Source organism: Dermacentor albipictus, chromosome 8, assembly GCF_038994185.2.
Source record: "Dermacentor albipictus isolate Rhodes 1998 colony chromosome 8, USDA_Dalb.pri_finalv2, whole genome shotgun sequence".
NCBI lineage: Eukaryota > Metazoa > Arthropoda > Arachnida > Ixodida > Ixodidae > Dermacentor > Dermacentor albipictus.
Genome location: NC_091828.1, coordinates 56,728,252 through 56,753,067, shown reverse-complemented (window position 1 = coordinate 56,753,067; position 24,816 = coordinate 56,728,252). Strand labels below are relative to the sequence as shown.

The 24,816-nt window shown below is 44.7% G+C and overlaps 2 protein-coding genes across 2 annotated transcripts in view; one reads left to right on the top strand and one right to left on the bottom strand.

Annotated features, from left to right (window-relative positions):
• The window catches only part of LOC139048437 (cytochrome P450 3A4-like), a 69,547-nt gene extending 67,814 nt beyond the window's left edge, over positions 1-1,733 (top strand). Inside the window, exon 5 of the mRNA XM_070522827.1 lies at positions 266-1,733. Within this exon, the coding sequence (XP_070378928.1) occupies positions 266-1,510 (1,245 nt within the window). The 3' untranslated portion in view covers positions 1,511-1,733. The remainder of the gene's footprint in view (positions 1-265) is intronic.
• The window catches only part of LOC139049265 (uncharacterized), a 258,184-nt gene that overhangs the window by 223,907 nt on the left and 9,461 nt on the right, over positions 1-24,816 (bottom strand). The window lies entirely within an intron of this gene.

Genomic DNA, 24,816 nt, shown 5'->3' with positions numbered 1-24,816 from the left:
TTCTTTCGAGAAGGAACGAATGCTACAAAGCCTCACACGTGCAATATGTGTCAAAATTTCAAACGCAGCGCAGCTCAGGCGACACAATATATTGCGTCGATTTGCATTCAACAGTAGGGCGTTGCGTTTTGTAACCCGAAACCAATAAAGACAGAGTGGAGGTTGTTGGCAGGCGTTTACGTACCACCACCTGGACAGCGTATCACTTACATAAGTATTGTCTTTGATTGTACAACTTAGATAGAGCAATGTTTTTTTCTTACAGGCAGACCGGAGAACGAAGAGTTATGACCCAGTACTCAGCTCACTCAATGCGATATTCCAAGAAGCGGACAACGCGTTGTTTGAGGGCGCATTTACGTATCCCGGCCTCCGTAGCATTCTTCAGTGCCTCTATCCGTTTACATATTTCTGCAAAGCAGTGCAGAAGGTCATGGACCATGCGTTGATTACTATAAACAAACGCAGGAGGGATGAAACGGAGCGAAAAGGTGATGTGCTAAAACACATTCTCGATGCTCAAGAAGGCGTTGGACATTTTCTACCCACACCACCCGAAACTGAGCGAAAAGATGATGTGATCCAGCACATTCTCGATGCTCAAAAAGGCGTTGGAAATTTTCTACCCACAGCACGCACTAGCGCGCGTCTTATCGATGACCACAAATTGTTATGCAACATCGTAGTGCTTCTGATGGCTGGCCTCGAGACAACTTCTGCCTCTCTGGCTTTTCTGCTGTACCTTCTCCCAAAGCACCCGGAAGAGCAGCAAAAAGTGCGAGCTGAAATTCACAGAGTGCTCCGTCGTCACAAAAACTCTAATATGGAATGTGGCATAATCAATTTTGAAGAAAAGCAAGGACTCGAACAGAAGCGATGTCAACCAAGAGATAATGTTCCTGTCTCTTCACGCTCGCATAGCTCGGATAACCCGACAAATGCAAGCCAGAATTACGAGCACGAAGCTTTGGAAACAAAACCTGCCGAGCGAACAGATATGCCAAAGGTCTCGTCACATCAGCGAAGCGAAAAGATGGAGCTCGATGAAGAAGATGTCATGCTGCTCGAGCGCCTCGACATGGTCGTTCGAGAAGGGATGCGCTTGTACCCGGCAATTCCGGTCGCCATAATGCGGGAGTGTGTCGCGGACACCACCATACTGGGCCGATTCATTCCAGAGGGAACGGGCGTTTTTGCGCCAACGTGGCACATCCGCAGGAACCCAGAGATCTGGTCTGAACCAAACCGCTTTATACCGGACCGCTTCTCGCCAGCACAGCGAGACATTGTGGCCTGCAGCTACTTCCCCTTCGGCCTTGGGCCCAGGATGTGTGTGGCGAGCAGGCTAGGAATGGTGACGGTAAAGACGGCGCTTTATAGAATAATAACAAATTTCGAGATTTCTCTCACTGAAGACATCCAGGACCCGCTCCCGGTATTTGTGGATCATGTGATTATTAATCCAGCAGTGCCTATAAAATTGCGCGTTAAGCGGATAAAGTTGGAATGAACACGCGTGCAGTGATGTGCACTGTTTATGCCACTTGAAATAATATTGAAATGGTGTAATATTATATGCAGTGATTGTTTGAATTCGGGCCGTGTGTTTAGAAATTAGTTTTATTCTTCTGCTTCGCGCAGCACAATGTATTGTTCACCTCTTGAATCAGTATATATACCACAATATTACCGGCACAAGAGTTTGGTCACCAATTTTCTTATTTACTAATGCTTCCCGCGTTAGAGACGACTTTAAAGTTTCATATCTGCTTATTGATTGTTACCTTTAGGCATTATTGGATTTCGTAATGGACTAGCCTATGTACAATAGTTGAGAATAAAACGCACAACACGAAAAATAAAAATGAAATTACGAGACATACCTTCCAATTTTGTGACGTACAGGATTTCTCAGATTTGACTGCGCCATTCGGTGACGTGTAGGAATTAGTGGAGGAAATGAGAACGGCTTGCCGAGACAATGCGATGTTAGCTGAATTATAACACGTTGTCCACATAAGTGCCTCGACAAAACATTTCTTTTAGATTACTTTCGTTAACTGCCCAATTATGGCCATTACTGTTCAGGTAACATTTCAGATCTATTCCTGGGCACTAATAACACAAGTTTAGGAATCTCGCTCCCTAACTGCGCTTATAAGTAAAGGGGGCATTCGAATTAATAATGTTTTTGCCTCACTGTTCCTGTCGCATCGTGGCACTGCTGCATTAAGAACGGCAACGTCGAATATGCGTGGCCTTTTGCTCCACACCTCAATGTTTTCATCAACCAAGCTGGCAGGTGTCGCTTTCTGCACTAGAGGATTCTGCAAAATGCGTATATTGAAGCCATAGAGATTCATCACTATCAAGCTTAATGGGTCTCGATATTCAACCCGCCTGCTTTGAGTCATGACTCAATAACATACAAAGTGCAACTGCCCTCAGTCATTGCCAAAGCCCTTACGTATTCCCCACCGGCAAGAGCTCGCTGAAACGATTCGACACAACTGCAATGTTGTACGCGCCCTATTCATGGCTCTCGAGCTAATTTATTCCCACAGTAGGTTCTCTGCATCTTCTTATGGAGCAAATTAAGTCGGCTTTCTCTAACACCCTGTCGAAGTCAACGGTGCTCTCGCTCATAGCTCTACACTTATTGACGCCACGAAAACACCGGAGCCCCTATGACATCCACTCGGCAATTGAATCGATTCGTTAATTAGTAGTAATAATAGTAGTATGCGAACCTTATCCAAGTCTAAAGGAGTAAGGAATCGGGTGAAGAAAGCTAATCTTCCTTGCTGACCCCCCGGCAATCAGGCTCCTTACTTTAGGAGGCCAGAACCAGTAACAGCTTCGTCATGCCGACTGTTCCCGGTTAACCCTCCTCTGGTAGGAAGTCTACACTTCCCTAGGACACAATAAGTTTGCAAGGTGTATCCAATTCAAATTAATTTTCAAAATGCCAGCAGTTTAGAGATATTAGCCTCTAATCTAACTCGCTGTAAAGATGCACGATTGTTCAACGTACTTCTTTCGTAAAACTTTTTTTATGCATTGAAGCAGAAAAGCAAGTGTACAGCCTATGCAATTCATCCCACACTTTGGGAAATAACATCTCGAAACTTGTGTTATCCTAGAAATTTATTTCAAATGCTTACGTCTTCCAAATTCACCGAAATGGCAATATCGGCCGCAAAGTAATTAGTGATAAAGTTTAATAGTACTGTTCTTTAATTAGTTCATAATGTATTTCGTTTTATCGTGCTAGTGAGGTCTGCCTCTTCGACTAGCCAAGTTAAAAAACAATAATTATGCTATCAGAAACAGGCGATTGTATAATTCTGCAAAACTTGAAGGTGATCGTCCCATATAATGATATAGTATGCCTGAAAAGCTATTCTAATAATTTCATGGAAATATCGGCGCTGTTGTAGAATAATGGATATCAAATTACATTTTTTTATTTCGCGCCGAAACCATAGCGATAGTACGTCAGTGCCTCGTCTGGTACTTCAAAGACTATCCAGTGTTCGAGCCCGCTGTGGCAAAGTAAATTCTCCAGACAGACACCTGCCACTAAACTAAACTAAACACAGAATTTCGGGACATTATATTGAGCCCGTGGGAAACCTTATAGAAGTACGGAATAACCTTAATGCTTCTTGTGTCTTATAATCAGCGATCGGAATTCACGCGTGAATTCCTTTTTTTTTAATTTAAACGCTTAGCTAGTACAAGAAAATGCGATCTGTTTCTAATATATTTGAAAACATGAATGCTGCATCTGTACACGCATTCTTACACTACGAGCAAAACGCATCTCAGCAACAGAATTTGAAGCCTGGATAGCTGCACTGAAGAACATGTGATGACAGGGTAAAAATCCAATACAATTGCGCTTGTATGTTCCTTTAATCTTCCACCTATACAATACGAAACATTGACGCATTCTGCACGATTAAGTGACCCTAATAGGCATATCATTTGTGATTGTTGGCAGTGACTTCACAAGTGAGAATAGGAGGTAAGTTTCTTTTCCAAGTTACTATACTGCTGCAGGGGTGAGATGTCTCAGCGTCGTTGAAACTTCATTGTTGCAGTGAGCAGTGAAAACGTTTTGTGGTAGAGAGAAGCGAGGAAGGTTGGGGGTGGTGGGGATCAGTCGTACAGACCCACTTAAGTGAGGAAAGGGGCAGAAGGGGTGAATACAGAGAAAGAACAAAATACACAGATACAAGGAAACATGAAGATGCGCACTAAGTATATGAACGGCCACACAGATCTGTCGACTTCATTTACGGCAGCGGCGCCCACTGCCATGGTCCGAGGCGCTTCGCTTCGAGAGTCTTGAGCCAAGCCAGTCTATTGCCGCCTAGAAATGGTGGCGCTGGAAATGATATTAAGAATAAAATTGAGAGTCCATTCCACTCTGTGAAGGTGTATAACTAGCGAAGCTGTAGCATATCAGAAAGGGTTAAACATGTATTTCTATTCATCATTTGGTAATGGTGGCGACAATAGCTTCGTGATTATTGTGATATACATGGTTGGTTCGGTTAAAGCATTAGGCTGAACCCTAACCAAAGTTAAACCTCTGCGCGGCCGTAGTTGGACTGGTGTGGCACTTCAAACCCAAGTCTTCTAGCACAAACTGAGTGAATCCTTTGTTGCCTTGTTTTGAAATGTCCATACTGAAATTGACGTAGTCTCTAACGATGATCACGGGGGTAGTGTGTCATCACGCCTAACCCAGGCAAACGTCGTGGTGATGTACTTCAGGATAACACACTTGGGAGTCTCTGGAGTATATACACAGTGGATATCACAATTCCGGCTTTCTTCTATATGTCACAGACATTCCCAGGGCTGGTGGCATTGTCCTCTTGCGAGTCCAGGGTGTATAGTTCCACATTCAATTTGTCAAACGCGTATAGGGCAATGCTTACCACTCGTGAGTGCATGTGCTATTCACAAACAATTCCAGTATGCTCATCAAATTGAAACACGGCGTCTGGATTGATGTATTTGTTTTATTATTATTCATTTTCACTTGTCAAGGTTGAAGACTGGGGATGTTTGTACAGCATATTAGAAACTGGATTGCGTCTGCCGTAGTGCAAAAGAAGTGGATTTCCTCACGCGCCAATCTGAAATTTTGTATCCTCGTTCTTTTTGTGATGTCTAGTGCAGCGAAAATGATCCCTGACAAAGCCGGCTTGGCATTGGTGGATGGCCCTGTTTGTAAAATGTTTTGTCGGTCTCCACTTTGGGTATCTTCCTGTATTTATTCCACTAACAAGGGAATAAAACGAGAGTAGGAAGTAGCGCACCGTGGTGTGTTTCTCTTCTGTGGATCTCGTCAAAATGTTGAGCTATACAACTTCTGAAATGTTTTTTTTTTACTATTATTAGAAGCGGAGTACTTGAAGCCTGCTTCAACACCGCAGTGCGGTTGACCCGTATTGCATTATCTTCGCCATGAACTCACGCTCACCTTTTCCTCTTTGTTCTCGACGCACAAACACAAAACATATCCTAACGTACCCTAACCATATCCAGCTTCTCCGTGAAACGCGCACGCCTGACGCCATCACAATGACGCGATCAAAGTAGACGGTCACGACAATGAATACAATGATAGCATTAATGATAACATGCTGATAACATAATACAATGATATCATTGCACGTGCGCCATTTTAGCTCTACGAAAATCTTTTCGCATTGATGCAGGTAGACCTGAAACGTTTTCAAACGATTTTCTTTCGGACGCATGCGTCACTGAACCGTTACGCATGCCTTTAGCATGCTATTTCCCTTTAGCACTTGGGCTAAATTCTATTGTAAAACGTGTGCACGTGTCCCTGCACGTGAGACATCGCAGCCCACAAATTTATCAAACAAGTGTCAGCAGGAAAGGAATACCGAGACAGCAGATATACCCACGCTCGACCCGCATTTACGCTGTCACCGTAGGCGTGGTCAGGCTGTCCCTCTATAGGGGGCGTATGCGCAGCCAAAGCGTGTAGGATTAGATGTCGTGAAACGTGAAATTCGTTTGGCTGAAAAAGCGAAAGTAGGCGCATTGTGACGCTTCGCTCAACAGGCTATCGCCGCCGGGCTCTTGTAGAGTCAGGGCGGCGTTCTGGCTTACACTGCTCGAATCAGCGTTGCGCGTGTACACATTGAACTGTAGAAAATGTTTCATCATTATACGGATCAACTGCAAGTAGAAATGCGGAAATATGTCGTTTTCGAAAATACGTAAAAAGGATCCGTTAGAATGCGGAAATGCTCTCCACTTATGGACGTTTCACTAGTAATACTACAGTCGCTGCGCTGTTCTACATGAAACAGACAGATTTCGCATTTGTGTTATACTGACACCCACTTTTTTTTTTGCCAGGGAAGCTATGCATGCAATCTGAGCGAACGTTTTTCTCACAGAGTTTCATTTACCAATGTGTTATTGAACGCGCAAATTGTAGGCGTTATGAAGGAACCTACAATGCGTGAGAGCTATAGCTTTCTGCCAAAAGCTGCCATAACGGTCGTATATTTAAATATATGTTTTGGCACCCTCTCTTCCAGTCGCAACCGGCCGAATACACCGGCCTTGTGACGTTGATGATTTGTGGAAATATATGCATGTAGTTGCATTTTTTTACATTGTTTGGTGTCAGCGTTTTCAATCTATAATGCAACATACATGTTTAGGTGAACAAAGCGCGGCGCATGCGTGCCCATGTAAACGTACTTGCGCCCCTGAAGTGCCGGTGCACACTATCAGTAAGTGCCAAAACGCAGCGAATAGTATATTGACCCTAATTGCATTTACATTTACCAATAAAAGGCCTCAAAAAGAATTGGTGACCTATACATCCAAGTACTACGGCCAGAAGAAACTTTTGAATGCCAGAAACAACCTAAAGGTGAAAGGGCTTTCGTGGATTGCACAGTAGTCCCGCAAGATTTCAGGCACCTCATATTAGTTCAAAATATCTCATCTCTGTCAATAACTATGAATTCATTGAGACACCACGATTAGCACAATCTGCACTGTTCATTTGTTATCAATGCTTACGTTAAGATGTTCGCGGCATTTGGTGCGCTTCATTTTGAAACACGACCGGCAAGTACGCACGTTATTGTACGGCGCAGTAAAGTTCGGGACCATGCACCGATATGCACTGTGTGCAAGCTAGGAGACGGTAATCAAAGATGGATGACCTAGTACTTTGGATGCCAGAAAGGAAAAAAAAAGAAAAATTCTCAGTGCAGAGTTTGCGTTATGATTGAACCTTTATTTCTTTTTTTTTGACCCAACGTGCAACACCATTTATTCCACGAGTTTTATTCTACCCATGGGAAGGAGTTATGACGCAACTCATCATTCATCCGTTCCTTAGATGCATCGCTCAGCCAACTCTAACATTATGCTAGAGCTCATCGGCGCATTGCAGTGTCCTGTATTGCAATACTGGGGTTTGCCATCCCCACACTCTTAAAAAAAAGATAGTCTCAACCGAATCTTTTCGAGGTGTATCTGCTCGTCGCACATATGATGACTTTTGGGGAAAGTAACACGTACTCTCTTGCAAATACAGCACCGGCGACACCCTCATAGTACCGGTGACTCTCCCGCAAGAACTACTCAGGTGTATGTATTACTACCAAAGCAGGGATTGATGCGACAAACCTAAGTGGTTCATGCAAGTACCCCTTGGTAGTCAGCGGAACCCCTTAGGAACAGCAACAATGACCTTTCCTCTGGTAGTCATCTGAAGACTGAAAATGATGGTCTACATGACTACCACCGCAAGAGTTGGTGAAACACCCTCCTGTTACTTGACCGGACCCTTTGCAGCAATTGCTGTGACCTCTGCCTGGGTAGTCAATAAACTATCTCTGCGCTAAGATGGAAGCTGACAACATAATCAATCGTCACTTACAGCGCATACATAGACGGAGGACAAAAAAAGTACGACGTTTGTCCTCCGTCTATGTATGCGCTGTAAGTGACGATTGATACCATGGAATACCAACTAGCCCGTACTCAAACATAATCAATTTTAGTTTGCGTGTGGAACAAATGCCTAGTTATTCAGCAACTTTCAGCCACCATTATATGTTGTGATAAACTGCAATACTATAAACAACTAAAAGAACACTGAGCACATAGCACTACAGTGAGTGAAACCCCAAGAGAAAAAATTCCTCTCTATCACTGTATTAACCTCTAACGCATCAATGCACTACACCTAGTAAAAGCAGAAGAGAGCAGTCTGATTTGATAAATTGGAATCCATGACCAATCTTGAGAAACATTACGCTTCAATTTACAAGGCATACTAAACAGCTGTAATATATCCAAGCTTATCAGGGAATGTAGCATTTCGGGCATTCGAACAAGGATTTAATCCTTTCCCACGAAAAAGGGTTCATTTATTTCAATATGCCAATTTGACAACATGCCAATATACCATGGTGCCAATATGCAATACGTGGACAGAGGAATTAAACTTCAATATTGATATTAAACGACAAATTCACAATCTCACGAAATCAAAGCAATCATACAGCATCGATGCTAATGAACAAAAGAAATATGCCTAAAGACCAGATGAATGCAAAAGAGGGCATGATAAATAGCGCCAGTTCAATATCCCCGTGCTGCCTGCAAAGCAAGTACATCTCACAATGTTTCAAAGGTGCAACTTCTTGGTCGTCCTTTCATCCAATTTGTCACCCGCCGTGGTTGCTCAGTGGCTATGGTAGTGGGCTGCTGAGCACGAGGTCGCGGGATCGAATCCCGGCCACGGCGACCGCATTTCGATGAAGGCGAAATGCGAAAACGCCCGTGTACTTAGGTGCACGTTAAAGAACCCCAGGTGGTCAAAATTTCCGCAGTCCTCCACTACGGCGTGCCTCATAATGAGAAAGTGGTTTTGGCACGTAACGCCGCATAATTTAGTTTTTAATTAATTCAATTTGTCAAAAAGACTTTGGCACTGCCTCCATGTTTAGGTCAAATTCCGCCTGCTCCGAATAAAATCTAAAAGAGCAGCACAAGTGTTAAAATTGACGAAATTTTATTCAATAATGACATGCACACATCGCCGTAACCTTTAGCAAGAGCAAATATAGTCATCACAAGGACCACTTAATTATTATAAGCAGAGCATCCAGCTTACAGCAGAAGAGGAAGAGAAGAGCCTGAGAATAGCTATACTGCATCCATTGATGTTCTCTTGGAATTAACCACGAATCACCTTGCCATCAGTGTATATCGTAAGCCCCCACATGTGGATAGACAGTAAGCAGAACACATTTAAATAAGTATAAATATATAAGTATGAGTTTATTTTCCAGGTTCATCCAGAGGGTTTTCTGGCAAAAACCTGCCTGCACAGCTTGACTGTGTCCAGATAACCCCTACAAGCAGTTGCACACGAGTGGTACAGGAAACCTTCAACAGACACACATTGAATAGTCGCATTCAATAAAGAGAAACATTCATCATTTATACACACAGAGTCCAATAATCTTTGTTCATAATTTGAACAATAAGATCGAAATTCGAAATGCTGGAATAGTCATAAATATGTTCAGAAATAATAATAGTAATAACCAAGCAAACATGCGACATCTACAAGCTGTTAGGATCGGCCTGCAGCTATTTCAGCCCGCTGCACGTGTTCCGATCCAACCGGGACGGTGGCACTTCAGAGAAGTGCGGATAACTGGCAGCCACGTGGCGAGGGGTCAGCTCAGAGGAGTTCTCGAAGGGCGGTAATTGGTGGAAACTCCCTATGCGCTTTTCGACACACCAGACAATGTGCTACCCGACCACGCCACCCGGGATGGCTCCGAGTTCGACGAAGCAGGCTTTGTGCGCAACATGACAACGCCGCCCTGTTCTGCTATGAGTGGGGGAGTTGCCGTGGGAACGCCGACGAAGGCTTCTTCCCACGCGCCGACCAAGAGGCAAGACAATGTGCTACCCGGTGGTGCTACCCGCGTCGGCTGTCATTTCTACGAAGCCCCTCTGACGTCGGCTCCGGACTATTGCACCTGTGTGTGTGTGTGTGTGTGTGTGTGTGTGTGTGTGTGTGTGTGTGTGAGAGAGCCCGCCTCCTCCTCCTCCAAGTCAAGAGCCCGCCTCCTACAATAGGGCGGGTCATCTACAATGACGCCGAACTATGACGTCGAGCGGAGTGCTTATAAGCAGCGATTGTCGGCTGCTAGAGTGTGCTCGTTGTCGTGATCGAAATGTACTGGTGAGCTATGTGCTCGCAAACTGTTTGCTGTATGCTCGTCTTGCGGGCTCCATTTGGGAGTCACGCTAGACTGTCGATCTAAATCGAGTCACTAGATGTCGATCTAAACATGTAAATAAATCCTACTCTCCTAACTCCCGACGAAGGCTCAAGCTCCTTCCTACAGCTACGACTGCCAAATCTTACATTTGTATGGCAGCAGTGAGATCAGCCTACAGCCCGTAGATCGTCCGATAACAAATGGTGGCAGCAGCGAGATTGTCCGACGAATATTACAAGCCGAAGACATAAAATCACATTTCAACAAAGTATTTCCCCAGCTCTGCTTTGGTATATCGTATTGTATGTTTACACGTGTTTAGAACATGGGGCAAGTCGTAATACAACATTTGTAGTTTTAATTAGCGCGAAAATATGGTATATTCCATGTATTGAGGATACTTGTGTATATGTTAGCACGACGCTTGTTCAAAGATGCCAGAGTAGAATCAAATCGGCAGTGGATGCCATCGCGAAATAATTTTTTTGTAATAACTTAAAGACATACAAACAATTAACGCGGACAATGTTATGTGCTTCAAAAGCATACTTGGACGTAGTTGTATTATCAACATTGGCAATTATTCGAACAATTTTCTTTTGCAAATACGAGAACCTTATGCTAGTCCTGGTCATGGTGGCCCAAACTAAACTGCAGTAGTTAAGGAGAGAATGTACGTGGCTTCACATTGCTGTAAGTAATTTGAGATACTCATTCCTATTAATGGGGCTCACTGCTATGAACTTTCAGCATAATGCCTCCAATGTCACATTTTCACATTAAATGTGCAGAATGTTTCTATTACACATGAATGAAATGCAAGCTGTGATTAAATGGGATTATTCCCTTACGACTGGAAGTCGTAAGGGAATACATCTACTTAGGACAGGTATTGACGGCGGATCCGGATCATGAGACGGAAATAATCAGAAGAATAAGAATGGGCTGGGGTGCGTTTGGCAGGCATTCCCAAATGATGAACAGCAGGTTGCCATTATCCCTCAAGAGAAAAGTATATAATAGTTGTGTCTTACCAGTACTCACTTACGGGGCAGAAACCTGGAGGCTTACGAAAAGGGTACTACTCAAATTAAGGACGACACAACGAGCTATGGAAAGAAGAATGATAGGTGCAACGTTAAGGGATAAGAAAAGAGCAAATTGGGTGAGGGAACAAACGCGAGGTAATGACATCTTAGTTGAAATCAAGAAAAAGAAATGGGCATGGGCAGGACATGTAATGAGGAGGGAAGATAACCGATGGTCATTAAGGGTTACAGACTGGATCCCAAGGGAAGGGAAGCGTAGCAGGGGGCGGCAGAAAGTTAGGTGGGCGGATGAGATTAAGAAGTTTGCAGGGACGGCATGGCCACAATTAGTACAAGACCGGGGTTGTTGGAGAAATATGGGAGAGGCCTTTGCCCTGCAGTGGGCGTAACCAGGCTGATGATGATGATGATGATGATGAGCACTGAGCTACTGCCTACTAAACAATCTGCGTAAGTGTGAATAACAGCATCATTGACAGAACTGCCCTGCGGCTTTGCAGGGACTCACTCCATATCAGTAACATCAAAAGCGCCTTGGGCGCATCACAGGGTTGACACAAAGTTCCAAACAAGGGCCAGAATTATGTAGTATTCTTTATTGATCGAATAATGCCCACTATGTTCTGTCAAGTTAACAACTCCACACAAAAGAGCGAATTATAATAGCCGCCGGCAACTCAGCGCCGTGACATATCACGTCTAGCGACTGCCTCATAACACATGATGCTTATGTAATACTCTACATGCACTTTCGTTTTGCAAAAAGCAGTTAAAGTATTAAAGTAATAAAGCACTTGCAAATCAGAATTGTTTCCCCGTAGCGGGATCATGACCACATCATAAAAAGGACACCACCAGCACAGCGTAGATGAAGTGTGCTCTACATTACTGTATAAATGCTGAAGCTTCCTTCTTGGTACTGCTGAGTGATTTTCATGCTACCTAGTTCCTGTTTCGTCGCCTCAATCAACAAACTGTGACAAGAGTCGCTGAAGTTATACATTCACATTAATTGAAAGCACTTTATTTCTTTACCCGTTTTTTGACCGCACATATAAATGCAAAACAAATTATTTTATACCTAGATGTGGAAACGACATCGAGAATAAGCATAATCAAGGAAAAGAAAGAATATTTTGTAGAAACTCCTTTAGGAATATGGGGGAATAAAACTGGAAGTGGGCTTCTCCCCTAGCCCCATATGGCTGAGTTTGGAATTTGTACAGAGAGTTCTTTGCATATGTATACTATAGGTGTGCAGTTCTTCGCATTGTGCGTCTGAGGTCACTACAGCAGTAGATCTCGCACCATGCAGTCTGTCTCCTCTGACCGTGCTTTCAATAGAAAGCGAGTCCCATGTCTAACTTTTTTCCCATCCTGAGTTCTTGCTCTAAACCAGCAAATGACGGTTGCTGCCAGTCATTCAGTGTTGGCTCAAGACATTTAACCAGAAACTTCTTACTCAATGCCAAAAATCAGCAAGCAAAAGAAATATTTTTTGGTATGCTGTATGCAGAACACACCAGTAAAGGGTTAAAACAACTAAAGTGTCAGAATAACATAGCCAGCCACCTTTCACTACATCTTATCGTGTATATCAATACACATTACAGTACGAATGCTGTATTACTAGTCTAGAAATGCATCTACCACTACATCTTTAACTAATGTTTAACTCTACGTTCAAGATGGCGATGCGATGTGATATTTTGCTCCTTAATCACCTGCAAAATCTCTGATGACAGCATTGCAGATATAGTCGCTATAGCTTGATTGCATGTCTTTATTTGTTAAAAATAAAATGTAACTAATATTAACGTTTACATCAAGAGAAGCCACTAAATGTTTCAACTAATTCACATAACAAAGAACGAGAGTCAGTTTATCTAATCAATGAAATGTGCATGGAAACTTGCAGCTGATTAACTGTCTTCGAAATACAGATTGTGAGCACGTGCCACAACTTTCGCTTGCCTTTCTTGCGTTCACTTCTGGTTTCTCAGCATCGACTTCAGGGCATCCTGGTGGCTAACGGTTTCACACGTTTTCGTACTTGTTTCTTAGGCACATATACCATGTGAACTGGAATGAAATGAAAGCAATTGACCTTACATACCGAAACTACAGTTCAATGACTTCCAGTTTTCCGGTTGTGAAAGAAACTGCAAACACAGTACACAGTTAAGCAGGGAGTTGCCCTAACCTTAGCTTCATTTTTGCACTGTTGCCTTCGTGTTCCAATATGTACAGCCGTTAGCACGCTTAACACGAATGTTACGCAGTGTGTCCCGGATAGGCATAGACTGACGCCAGCGCCGCGAAGTCTTGTGTTCTCTTATCTCGGCCAGTTTGCGGTGGCCTACGATAGCTGGAGCGTAGCTCGATTTCACAGCTTGTCTTGTCTTTCACATGTGCCTGACCGGCGGGGAGGGTGCGCTTACTTGACATGTCCGTTTCGCCACGTTTCGCTGGCGGCTGCGCTCTCCCGCGCGTCCAGAAAATACGTTGCGGTTTGCTTATCTTGGCAAACCGCAAACCGCTCGTGGCGTTTGTAAAGGTTGAACAATAAGTAAATCTGCAAACCCGGTGGCACAATTCATGTTCTTCATTTCGTATATTCTCTGACAGCGCGCATAGGAGGAGGTTAGTGTCTGGCTTCCTGCTTAGTCCACGCTGCACTGGAGATCCAGTGCGTGTGCTGGGCAAGATGCGTAGATTCGATGCAAACTAAGCTTTTAATGTCTAGTTATTGACTAAAAGTGCTAAGTGGCATCTTGTCGGACAAGAAACTAGCTTTTTAGGTAAATAGAAAGACTCTGGCCATATATGCAATGTATCGAAAGGTAGCATCTTATATGGTAAAAGTGCACATAGGGGAACGACGCCCCCGTCGCATCTTGGTGACTTAAACAGAGGGTTCCCTATCTTATTCACATTGTCATGCTTGACACTTTGCAATGCGCGTTTCCTATGTAATTTATTGCTAGTTTTTAAAAAGGCCAACTGCAGTTAATATTTTAAATGCTGTATTTTCGACACTGGATCTTCAATCTATCGTGGACTAAACAGGAAGCCAGGCACTAACCTGCGAGAGCACTCTGATGCCCGCTGTCAGAGAATATGAGAAATAAAGAACATGAACAGCCATGGCCACGAAGAGGCAAATAAAGCTTCTCTTTAAAAAAATAACGTGGCTAGGACATCAGGAAGATAAAGACAAAAGCTTGTTGGCGCTACCCTCCGCCCCGTTTCAATGGGGACGCGCCCATAGCGTCCATCGATTATCGACACTGCATGAGACGGGACCGATGGCAAACCATCGGCATTCGTCAGTGTTCAGTGAAATATTACATAATTCTATCTTGGGATGTACTGCTCAGGCCATAGCATGAACGCAGCAACTCAGCAGGAGCGACAGTATTATTATATTGTGCCTACTCTCATTCCGGCAGCAGAAGGCTGAACGCAGCACTTACTTACCCAGTGAAGCGATTGAGCGAAGCGTTGACGGTGTGCCCACTTCGATTCGTTGGTTTTGCAATGAAGCGTACTTTCCCTATCAGGAGTCACTGTCATCATTTGCGAGTTCCCCATCAGAGGGTGAGCACAATAACGCCGGCGGCGGTGACGATGGTATCAATGCACCTCAAGCGTCTGTATTATTGCTGCTGTATTTAAGGTGGTAATGACTTCAGGCTTATACAGTGAAGTTTGGCGAGTCACTTTCAGTCCGCACAAAGACACGGCGCGCCAAGGTTTGAGGCACTCTTCAAATCTCAAGCACATCGTGCATGGTGTGTGACGACATCGGGCAAGCTTCTCTGCGCTGTCCGTCAGCAGCACAGGTGCCGGCGCCCTTGAAATTGCGTCACTTTCAAATTGTGATCCTTAAAATGGAATTGCAATGTTCTCCTCAAACTATTTAGCATAAATACCATACGCTGTGAGTGAAGTGATTTATTAGTGTGCTTTGGCGGCTGTAATTATCTAATGTTCTCGATGAGAATTCATTTAAGACCACGATTAGTCGGAAACACTTTGGCATTGCATTAATACAGCATCATGTCTAGCATACCGAAGCCTCCCTATGGGCCCCACCATGGCGTCGGCATCGGAATGGCGGTCCGTACGGATGCTTCGGTATGCTAGGCAAGATGTGTTATTGTCACAATAGCGCGCATAATCTAAGCTCGCGACGCGTATCACCCAAACCAGCCACCTAAATCTCGCGACAGCTTCGACAGAGAGACAGAGCGCAAACGTCACAGGCAGCTGACGTCATCAACTACAACTAGAAACTTCTACATTATACTCGAAGAAGAGAGAGGAAAGAGAGGGCGCGCGGCCGAAACACCATGTCATATCCCAAACACGGTGAGCATAGGGAAAGGGGAGGACGACAGACCGAGCGTGCGGCAATGGATGAGTCGCCACCTTCCTCAAATACATCTGTGACCGCAAACGAAAATGCACGAAGTGTCTAGAAGATTGCCGCGCTTTGTGCGTGCTGCGTGAGCACGACTCCGTCAGAAATTCGAGAAACGGCAGGACGGGGGAGGCTATCAAAGCGCCGTGCCTGAATCTGAGGAGCAGATATAGACCGCGCCGGCGAAGAGGTGTCATGTGTGGACCGACCGTCAGCAGAAGGAGATTTCCCATCGAGCTGACGAGGTCCTCGGGCGTCTGGATTTCCTCAAGAAGCCCCCTCTTCGAGATTTGCCTCAAGTTACGTCGGGGACTTCTGGGTCAAGACCAGCACAGGTGAACATGAGTGCACGCTTTATACTCCTATTCATTTTGTGGTGTGCGTGTTGAACTGTTAGTGCTTGTTGTTTATTATTTTCTTCAGTTTTACTAACACCCATCTGAAGTGCACGTACAGTCGCGGACAGAATAAAATGGACCACGGGATCTCCGAAAACGTTCAATTCCCGAGCAGCCTGTAGCAGTAACCAGTAAAACTGCCCACGACAACGTTGTTAGCATATTCTAGTCGAGGTCCAAAATGCAAATACCAGATTGCGTTGTGAGGTTGCGGAGATATTCAACTTTTTCTTAGATTTCATGGTCCATAATATTCTGTCCGCGACTGTACATACCTAGCCGAAGTGTGCATGTCTGTATGTGACGGCCTGATTGGAAGAACATGGTTTGTTGAGTTTTGACAACTCTCGGCTCTGGCTCAGTCTATGGGCCACAACCGCAGTTTGCTGGGACACCAGGAGGCCTCTTATTATTTGTCCGTGCTTTCGTGAGGTTATTTTCGGAGGCTGATAAGTTGGTTTCGGAATTTGGCCCGCCCTTGGCGCCTGGTTCACGGGCTATGTGACAATTAATTAAACGCCAAAATGGATCTGGCGAAGTTTTATGCTCCCAAATGAATTCTCCAATTGGCATATGCTGTGAATGAAGTTTTTAATTAGTGTGCGTTGCTGGCTGCAATTATCATCAGATCTCATGGAGAATTCATTTAAGATCATAAAGCTTGCTCTGAACCACATTGGAATTACAAAAACAGGTAGGCGATCGCAATCTTTCACTTAGGTGTCTCTTAATGGCACACGGACTTCAGCGTTAGCTTTCTTCAGGTTAACCTTAGGCGAACGCAACGCACGAACCGAACTCGGAGGAGCAAGGCAGTGACTCCGAGTTCATAAAGTCTACGATTCCATGCATTGGTGTGCGGCAATCAGTGATTGAATGATGGGTTTAATGATTTGTGGGCTTCGGGATTGAAATCTATGAATTTCGTACTATAATATTTTTTTCCTTCTTTTCTCGTCCATATTGAATTTCACCCTCGGTCGTATGAGGGGGTAGTAATTTCTAATTGTTTCTAACTATTCCAGACACTTCAGTAACTAAACTGACGCTCTGATGTTGTATCTATAATGAATCTCATGAATTGTGTACTATAATATTTTTTTCAATTTCTTTTCTGGTTTATTTTAAATTTTGTCTTCGATTGCCTCAGGAGGTAGTGCTTTCTATTGAATTCTAATTATTTCACACATTCCAGTAAGTAAACTTGTAAATAAACTTATGCTCTGATGTCGTATCTATAAAGTAACCCATCAATACTTGAGGAAGCTAGAGTTCTGGGCCAGATGGTGAGACATTGTGGATAAAACCGCTACAAGCACAGGACGGAGGGACTGTGTTGTCGTCTCCGTGCGCCCTGTGTCTGTCGTGGTTTTATTCACAAGGCCTATGGATATGTACTGCACTATTTTTCGACCATTTATTTATTTGTTTTTGAATTTAGTGCCCGGCCACCTAACTAACTCTAATCATTTCAAATACTTCAGTAACTAAACTTATAAATAAACTTATGATCAGATGTATATAATGAAACCCGTGAATTTGTAGTGCACTATTTCTTTTTTCTATTTTTGCTGACTCATTTAGAATTTCATCCACGGTTGTCTCAGGAGGTGAACCGGTAGGCTGCGAAAGAAACATGCGTGTCACTTGGTGCTCATTCCATTTATAAAACAGCATTTTGGCTAGCATACCGAAGCATCCATACGAACCATCACTCTGGTGCCGACGCCCATAGTGATGACGACTAGTGAAGACGGGTGTACTCAGAGAAGCAGTATGTATTCTACGTGTTAGCTACAGATCGCTTTAGGTAATTTATGTGCGGGCTTTCCTACATACTGATCATAGCTTTCGTACATTGGGTGACCTCAGATAAAAGCCTCGCGATTACCAAAGGGACAATGATATCTCGGGTGGGTGGCAGGCATATTAATACGGGCCACGTTTGAAACGTTGCATTCCTTGCGCGTAAGTCGCAGATACATGTTATTTTTGTACTCAGCGATACTGAAACGCCTGTGCTACGCCGTGTATTTTCGAGCACATGCACCTGCCATAGCACAACCAAGTGCACTACAGGAAGGCGTACGATATAAATTTCAGTCATAATACTCTAGATTTATGGAGGAAGAAAAAAGTGCGACGCCTTGTCAATCACAAAGCACGGCATGCGACGTATAGCTTCACCAAGTAATGAGAAACGCAATAGGTCTGTGCTCCGCCATAACATTTGTTTTGTACGAACTTGATGCAGCTGGATTCCCTGATCGATCCTCTTATTTCGCGAGCAAGAATGCAGCTGTATCACTGGGGCCTCTGTGGTAGCTCACAAAGGCGTAGATCGTAGAACATGGCGAATATTTTTCTCTGTGCAGGCTAAACACAGCCCGTGTCTGTAACGTATTACTGAGCAACACGTCATCACTTTAGATAGTCGTGGCGATATTATTAGGAGTAAACAGCGGAAGAAGCGCAGTATGCGACAGTAGCAGTACTCGTCTATGCGGGTAAGTTGCATCTGATCCTAATCTTTCTTTTCTTTTTTTGGCTACATCAAGTCGTCTATTGTTCAAGTAAAGTGTTATACTGGATGTACTTAGTTGTACGCTTACAATATGATAAAAGAAATGTCTTCCCACTATTCTTCGAAGAAACGCATTGACAGCAATATGCCCGCCATGGTTGCTTTGTGGCTATGGTGTTGAGCTGCTAAGCAGGAGGTCGCGGGATCGAATCCCGGCCACGGTGGCCGCATTCCGATGGGGGCTAAATGCGAAAACACATGTGTACTTAGATTTAGGTGTACGTTAAAGAACCCCTGGTGGTCGAAATTTCCGGAGTCCCCCACTACGGCGTGCCACATAATCAGAAAGTGGTTTTGGCCCGTAAAAACCCATAATTTACAGCAATGTGATGAAACCTTCATTTTTCGATAGAGTAGATACACCGGAAAAGTTTAGATAACAACAGGCCGGCGGGGATATCGGGACAGTATTCGGCACGCTTCGACTGCAACTAGCACATACGAGGGCAGATCACGAAGTCTTTGCCCCTATTTTTAGTGGCACGAACATCGAATGACGCTCTTCTTTCTTGCACAACATTTCCGGTGCCCCTTCTGAGACGACGGGGGACCAAATTCAATATATATCAGAAAAAAATTGAATAAACATAGTACAGCACAAAATTCGTGGGTTTCATTATAGATATCATATCAGAGCATTCGTTTAGATGCAAGTTGAGTTGCTGAAGTGCCTGGAATAATTCAAATTAATTAGAAATCACTGATTGCCGCACACGAAAGCACAGAATCCTAGACTTTAGAGACACGCCACGTGAGCACGACTCTGGCCCAAAAACCCAGAAATAGAAAGCGATAGTAATGATGTCGCTAATGGCGTCGCGCACAAGAAGGTGGCATGTTATTTCACCGGCTAAGTAATGGGAAACAGTTGCCTAGTATAGACTGAAAATCTGAGTGTAAAATCGGATATGACGATCTCCCTCTATCTCGCTTCTCCTCTCCCGGCGCGCACCTGCTCGGTCGCTCGCTTGCTCGCAATAGGTGCGCGCGCGCGCTCGTTACATGTTGTGACGTCAGCACATGAGAAGGCGCGTAAGGTGCGCTTCGTGCACCACTGAATAGGGGGCTAGGCCCCGCCATAATTCCCACGCTCAGCTTCCTCCTCGCTTCTCGCCCGCAAGAAGTGCCAGGGGAAGACGTTCGCACGGTTGCTTCCCATAGTTTGGTTCGTGCGTTGCGTCTACCTTAGGTTAAGACAAAGAACACCAACGCCAAGGTGCGAGTGCCATCAAGAGAAACCTAGGTCAAAGATTGGGGTCACCTACATTATTTTATTAGCCAAAACAAGGTCCATACAGGTAATTACGAATATAAGTGATATTCTACTTACCATACGCTATCTTTCCACATAGTCCCCCCCCCCCCCCCCCCGGCTCAGACAATTACTCGATCGCAGCACTAAATTTGAGACGTATTTCGCTGGCGTAATCATTCGCTGGTCTTTCATCTTGTCATCCAACTGGTTCAGCACCCAGCGACATGAAATCTTCCGGTGCCCCGAGAAACGGTGAACGATGTCGTAAGCACTTCCATATGAAATTCCAAGCTCAGTGAAATTGTCCTTGAGGTGCATACGACGATCCCCTTTCACAATTGCGTCCATGCAGGAAATGGCGTCAGTCAGCGACATGCGCGGCCTCCCCGAACGATCATTGTCCTGCAAGCCTTCACGGCCTTTCGCGAACTCGCAACGTCACCACCTCACACTTCTTTCAGCGAGACCCCTTTCCCCTCACGTGGGTTGCATTTGCCTGTGGAATTCGATAGACCTTCGTCCCTTGCTACATAGAAAACGGCTCACACTTCAAGTGCGTAAAATTGCACTTGACGAGATGCAAAAAAGAACTCTTGTTTGCAAGACACAAATATAAGAAAATAATCACAAATACCAAAAAGTACTTGCGTCAGAACGTTCACCTTAATCCACGCCTTAGATACTCTTGCGCACAGCTTACTCCCTTTCTGTGGACTCAGGCCTGAGATTTCCTATTTTCTGGCAATGATGGCACACGGTGCTTCAATCTTTCCAATTTGTCGACACTCTTGAAATTGCCCTATTGAACTGTCCGGCGCGTGTTTTGCACTAGTATTCTTTTTTGCAACTTATTGTGTATTCTTAATTTTTGCTGAAAACGTGCTGGGAATGTTCTCAGGGCTTTTGTGGGAAGTATTTGTGTTTTTTTTTGTGTTCAAATCCTGCACTCCAGGTTTAAGCATTCTGCGTTTCAACTTCCAACGTAGGTACTTACCGATAGTCCATGCTGAACCTAAGCCTACTTAAGAGAATTTGAGAATCCTGACAAAAGTAGTCTGTTTAATGGAACCTAACTGAACACCTATTATCCAAAGACGCACCCTCAGGCTAGGCCGGTCAACCTCTAAAACTCTTACAATGACACATAGCGCAAACTGCTATCAAGATTGGCCCGCACACGCCCTATAATACATTGTTTCCGCGACTATCGTGGCGTTGCAAACTGCAATGAAATCCTTGCAAGAGATGTGGTGCGCTAGTATCACGATCTATTTACGCGCGCCATTGATTGCTCGGCCTCACTGGACCAGGTTCTGCAACTTCGCCTGCCACCTAGGTCCTCCCATAGTGAAAGAACTTTGGTGTGCCACCTGGGCTTCGGCGTCGCATTCGGGAAAGCTTATGTATTCCTCATTGGAATGGCCAAAATCACCGCATGCCCCTCATGCGGACATAATTCAGCTATACAGCAAACTCCGTGACACTGTCCAGCCTACCACTCGCAACAGTAAGCTCTGCATACTAGATATAGCCACTTGCAGGACAGGCCCCTCGACGCGGCTGAGCCGCAGACATTAACTTCGGCCGACAGACAGACTTGGGCCGCAGACATTAAGTACGTAGAAGTCCGGCAATGTGCCTATGCATTTCTTGATTTAGAGGAGCGCTTGTGGCGTATACGTGAATGAATCTCCATCTGATGGTTCGAGCACAAGTATTTTTCTTTCTTATCTTTCTTTCCATTTTCTTATGTGTACGGTAGCCAAGCTGGCGCAACCTTCGTTAACCTACCTGTCTTCTATGTCACTTATCTCTCCTTGATTCGCCCTTCCTGATTCTGCGTCCGCAAGAACAATACAGGCTGGTGGCTTTCTTCCAAAATCCAACTGTATTAGGTTTCCTTCTAAGTACGTAGACTGTATCACTTGCAAGTACTACGTAACGCTTACTACATCAGCTTTAGCCATGAGGCGCGAACGGTCGGTGAGGCAGATGGCAACACTTCTGTCAACGTTCGTCCACATCTCCTGCCTGAAGTTGCAGAACCCCTTTGCCCAAGTTATCATCGGAGAATTGTGCTTCAGGGCATAACCAATCTAGCTGTGACGACACCTGCTCTAGAAACTACAGTCGAACCTCGATATAATGATGTGGTACTTCCAGCGAAAAACTTCGTTAAATCGGGAATATTGTTTATTGGAGGTTTTAGAGGTTTCGCATTAAAAACAACTTCACAAATTCTCAGAGCACTCCGTGTGGATAATATCTACTTAGTAAGCATTTATAAACAAATATGCAAAAACGTTCGACAATAATAAAGCGGTTATGAGCGCCAGTGTGTGCGGTGCACATCGCACTGAGAGCAATGCATCGACGTTGCTCACGGTGTCCGAGATTTGCGGGTCTTACGTCACGCGGCGTTGTAAATCGAGGACGCCATAGCTGACCGCGCTTAAAACACGCAGCCGGCGCCCACAAAAAAACAAAAGTGTAAGAAAACAAAGATATTGGTCCTTAGTCAAAAAAAGTCGTTAGAAGGGTGGAGCATTGATGGCGATAGCGAAGAGACTGCACGAAGTAAGTTCGCAGTTTTATCGGTGTCACAACCTTACTCGGTGACAGATTATTTCATCTTGACAGATCTCACTCGATGACCACGAACTCGCAGTCACAACGCGAGCGAGCGCTTAATACCGTGACTAAGAAACTTCAGCTTACGTTACCGCCAACACTAGTCGCGCGGATACAACAAAACGCGCGTGAAGGCGCCATTCATTTCGGCTTGCCGCGGAAACATTACCTCCAAGATGGGTATGGCGCATGGCCCGCGCACGGACGCACGCGCGGAGAAGGCACATAGCGGCGCGTTCCTGCCCTCTCCCCCACCGAACCGCGTGCTTGATCACATTACAGCGCGTTCACTCTCTGCCCATCCCTCTAGCGCAAACTAGATCGTCAGCGCTGGTGTTTCTCCGAGTTGTTTAACAACGCCATGAATGGCGCAGCGGTGTTGCCTGCTGGCTGCGTCCCGGCACGCGCAGTTTGACAGCGGTTTTGCCGCTCATGCATTTCATACAGAAAGACGCTTGAAATAGCTTTTGTCTCGGTCGACGTAGTCGGTAGACATGTACTAGTCATATGGGCTCCAAGTACCAGATTGGGATGGCTGAAAACTTCGTTAAATCGCAACTTTGTGACACCACGAATTTCGTTAAATCGATGTTCGCAATATCGAGACTTCACTGGACATCATTGCACCTAAATTTAAGTTTGTTGCGCGTCGAAACAGCTCGCGTATTGATTAAGTTCATATTTATCCTTCACCTAAACGTTCATAGAATCCAATCCCATATTAGGGATAAATAAAGGCACAACTTGTTATTTCATCAAGGTCCCCTCTAAGCTGTATAAAGATGCCTTCCACAGGCATGAGCGTTTGACGGCAATCACAAAAGAGGTACATTTATTAATATGATGCTGCGAGAAAGCAAGCTGTTTGGATCGTACAAACATGCAGAAAGTACTTAGCATTTTCGACTGCAAAACGTATGAAGCTACTAAGGATAAATATCTTGAAAGGCCATAATGCTGGTCACCGACAAACGCCCGTTCGTGACCGCAACCTCGAAGTCACCAGTAGTCGCCGGCGACACCGCCGAGGACGTAGGCGCTCCGCGATGGCTTCCATCTAGAGAAGACGGTGTTTTTTATGAAGAAACGGAAAATTCGACATCCACCCTGTCATAGCAATTGCTACAAAGGGTGGATAGAGATCAATACGGAAGAATCGCACTTTACATCAGTGCCAATAGACCCAGATTGCCGCCCTATTTCGAAACGAAGATTATTGGTATGTACACAAAAATTAAAAGAGAATTGATTTTTGTATATGAAGGTTGAACTTATATTCAGCTTTACGAGGCGATACTTCTGGTTGTGAAACCGGCTCAGGCCTAATCTGCAGGAAGACCAGGTGTCTGCGAGAACTTAAAGGCAAGGTGCATGTTCATAGGACTCATGTTTATTAAAGTCTGTATACGCAGATATTGAGAGTAGATTAGCACTTGTACATAACGCACTGCTGACACCACAGTAAATGTCAACACGTACTTCGTGATATTCAGCTCTAGTAAAAAAACTATAGTGGTTTACGCGCCAAAACCACTTTCTGATTATGAGGCACGCTGTAGTTGAGGACTCCGCACGCCGTAGTTGAGGACTCCGAAAATTACGACCACCTGGAATTCTTTAACGTGCACCCAAATCTAAGTACATGTACGTTTTCGCATTTTGCCCCCATATTCAGCTGTATTCTGAATCGCGCACGGTTTGTGTGGTTATAAAATTGTTGCCCGAATTTTTTTTATATATTCTAGGCTCAAGTAGCCAACACCTTCCGATCAAGTCGTTCAAGGGTTGCCACACGCGAGATGCTCCTGCAAGCAACGTTTATTATTGCTGTGTGCGGCATTCTTGTTTGGGCGATACGGCGACGTCACCGTCATGGCCTATTTGAAAGGCTTGGTGTACCGGGGCCTAAACCGGATCTCCTATGGGGAAACTGGAAACAAGTCAAGAACAATCGTATTCAGGTGAGCTCCTTTATGTCCTGCATGGGCTATGAAGAGTCCAGAAGTCTTTCTCACCGCGTGCACCCAATTTCTCACAACTGAGGCACCTCGGCGCGAGGAAATCGCAAGTTACAGTGAGGGCGCTGTCACCATGACCTCTGGTGGGGTGGGGGTCACATGATATCACCAATACCGGTTAATAGTGGGA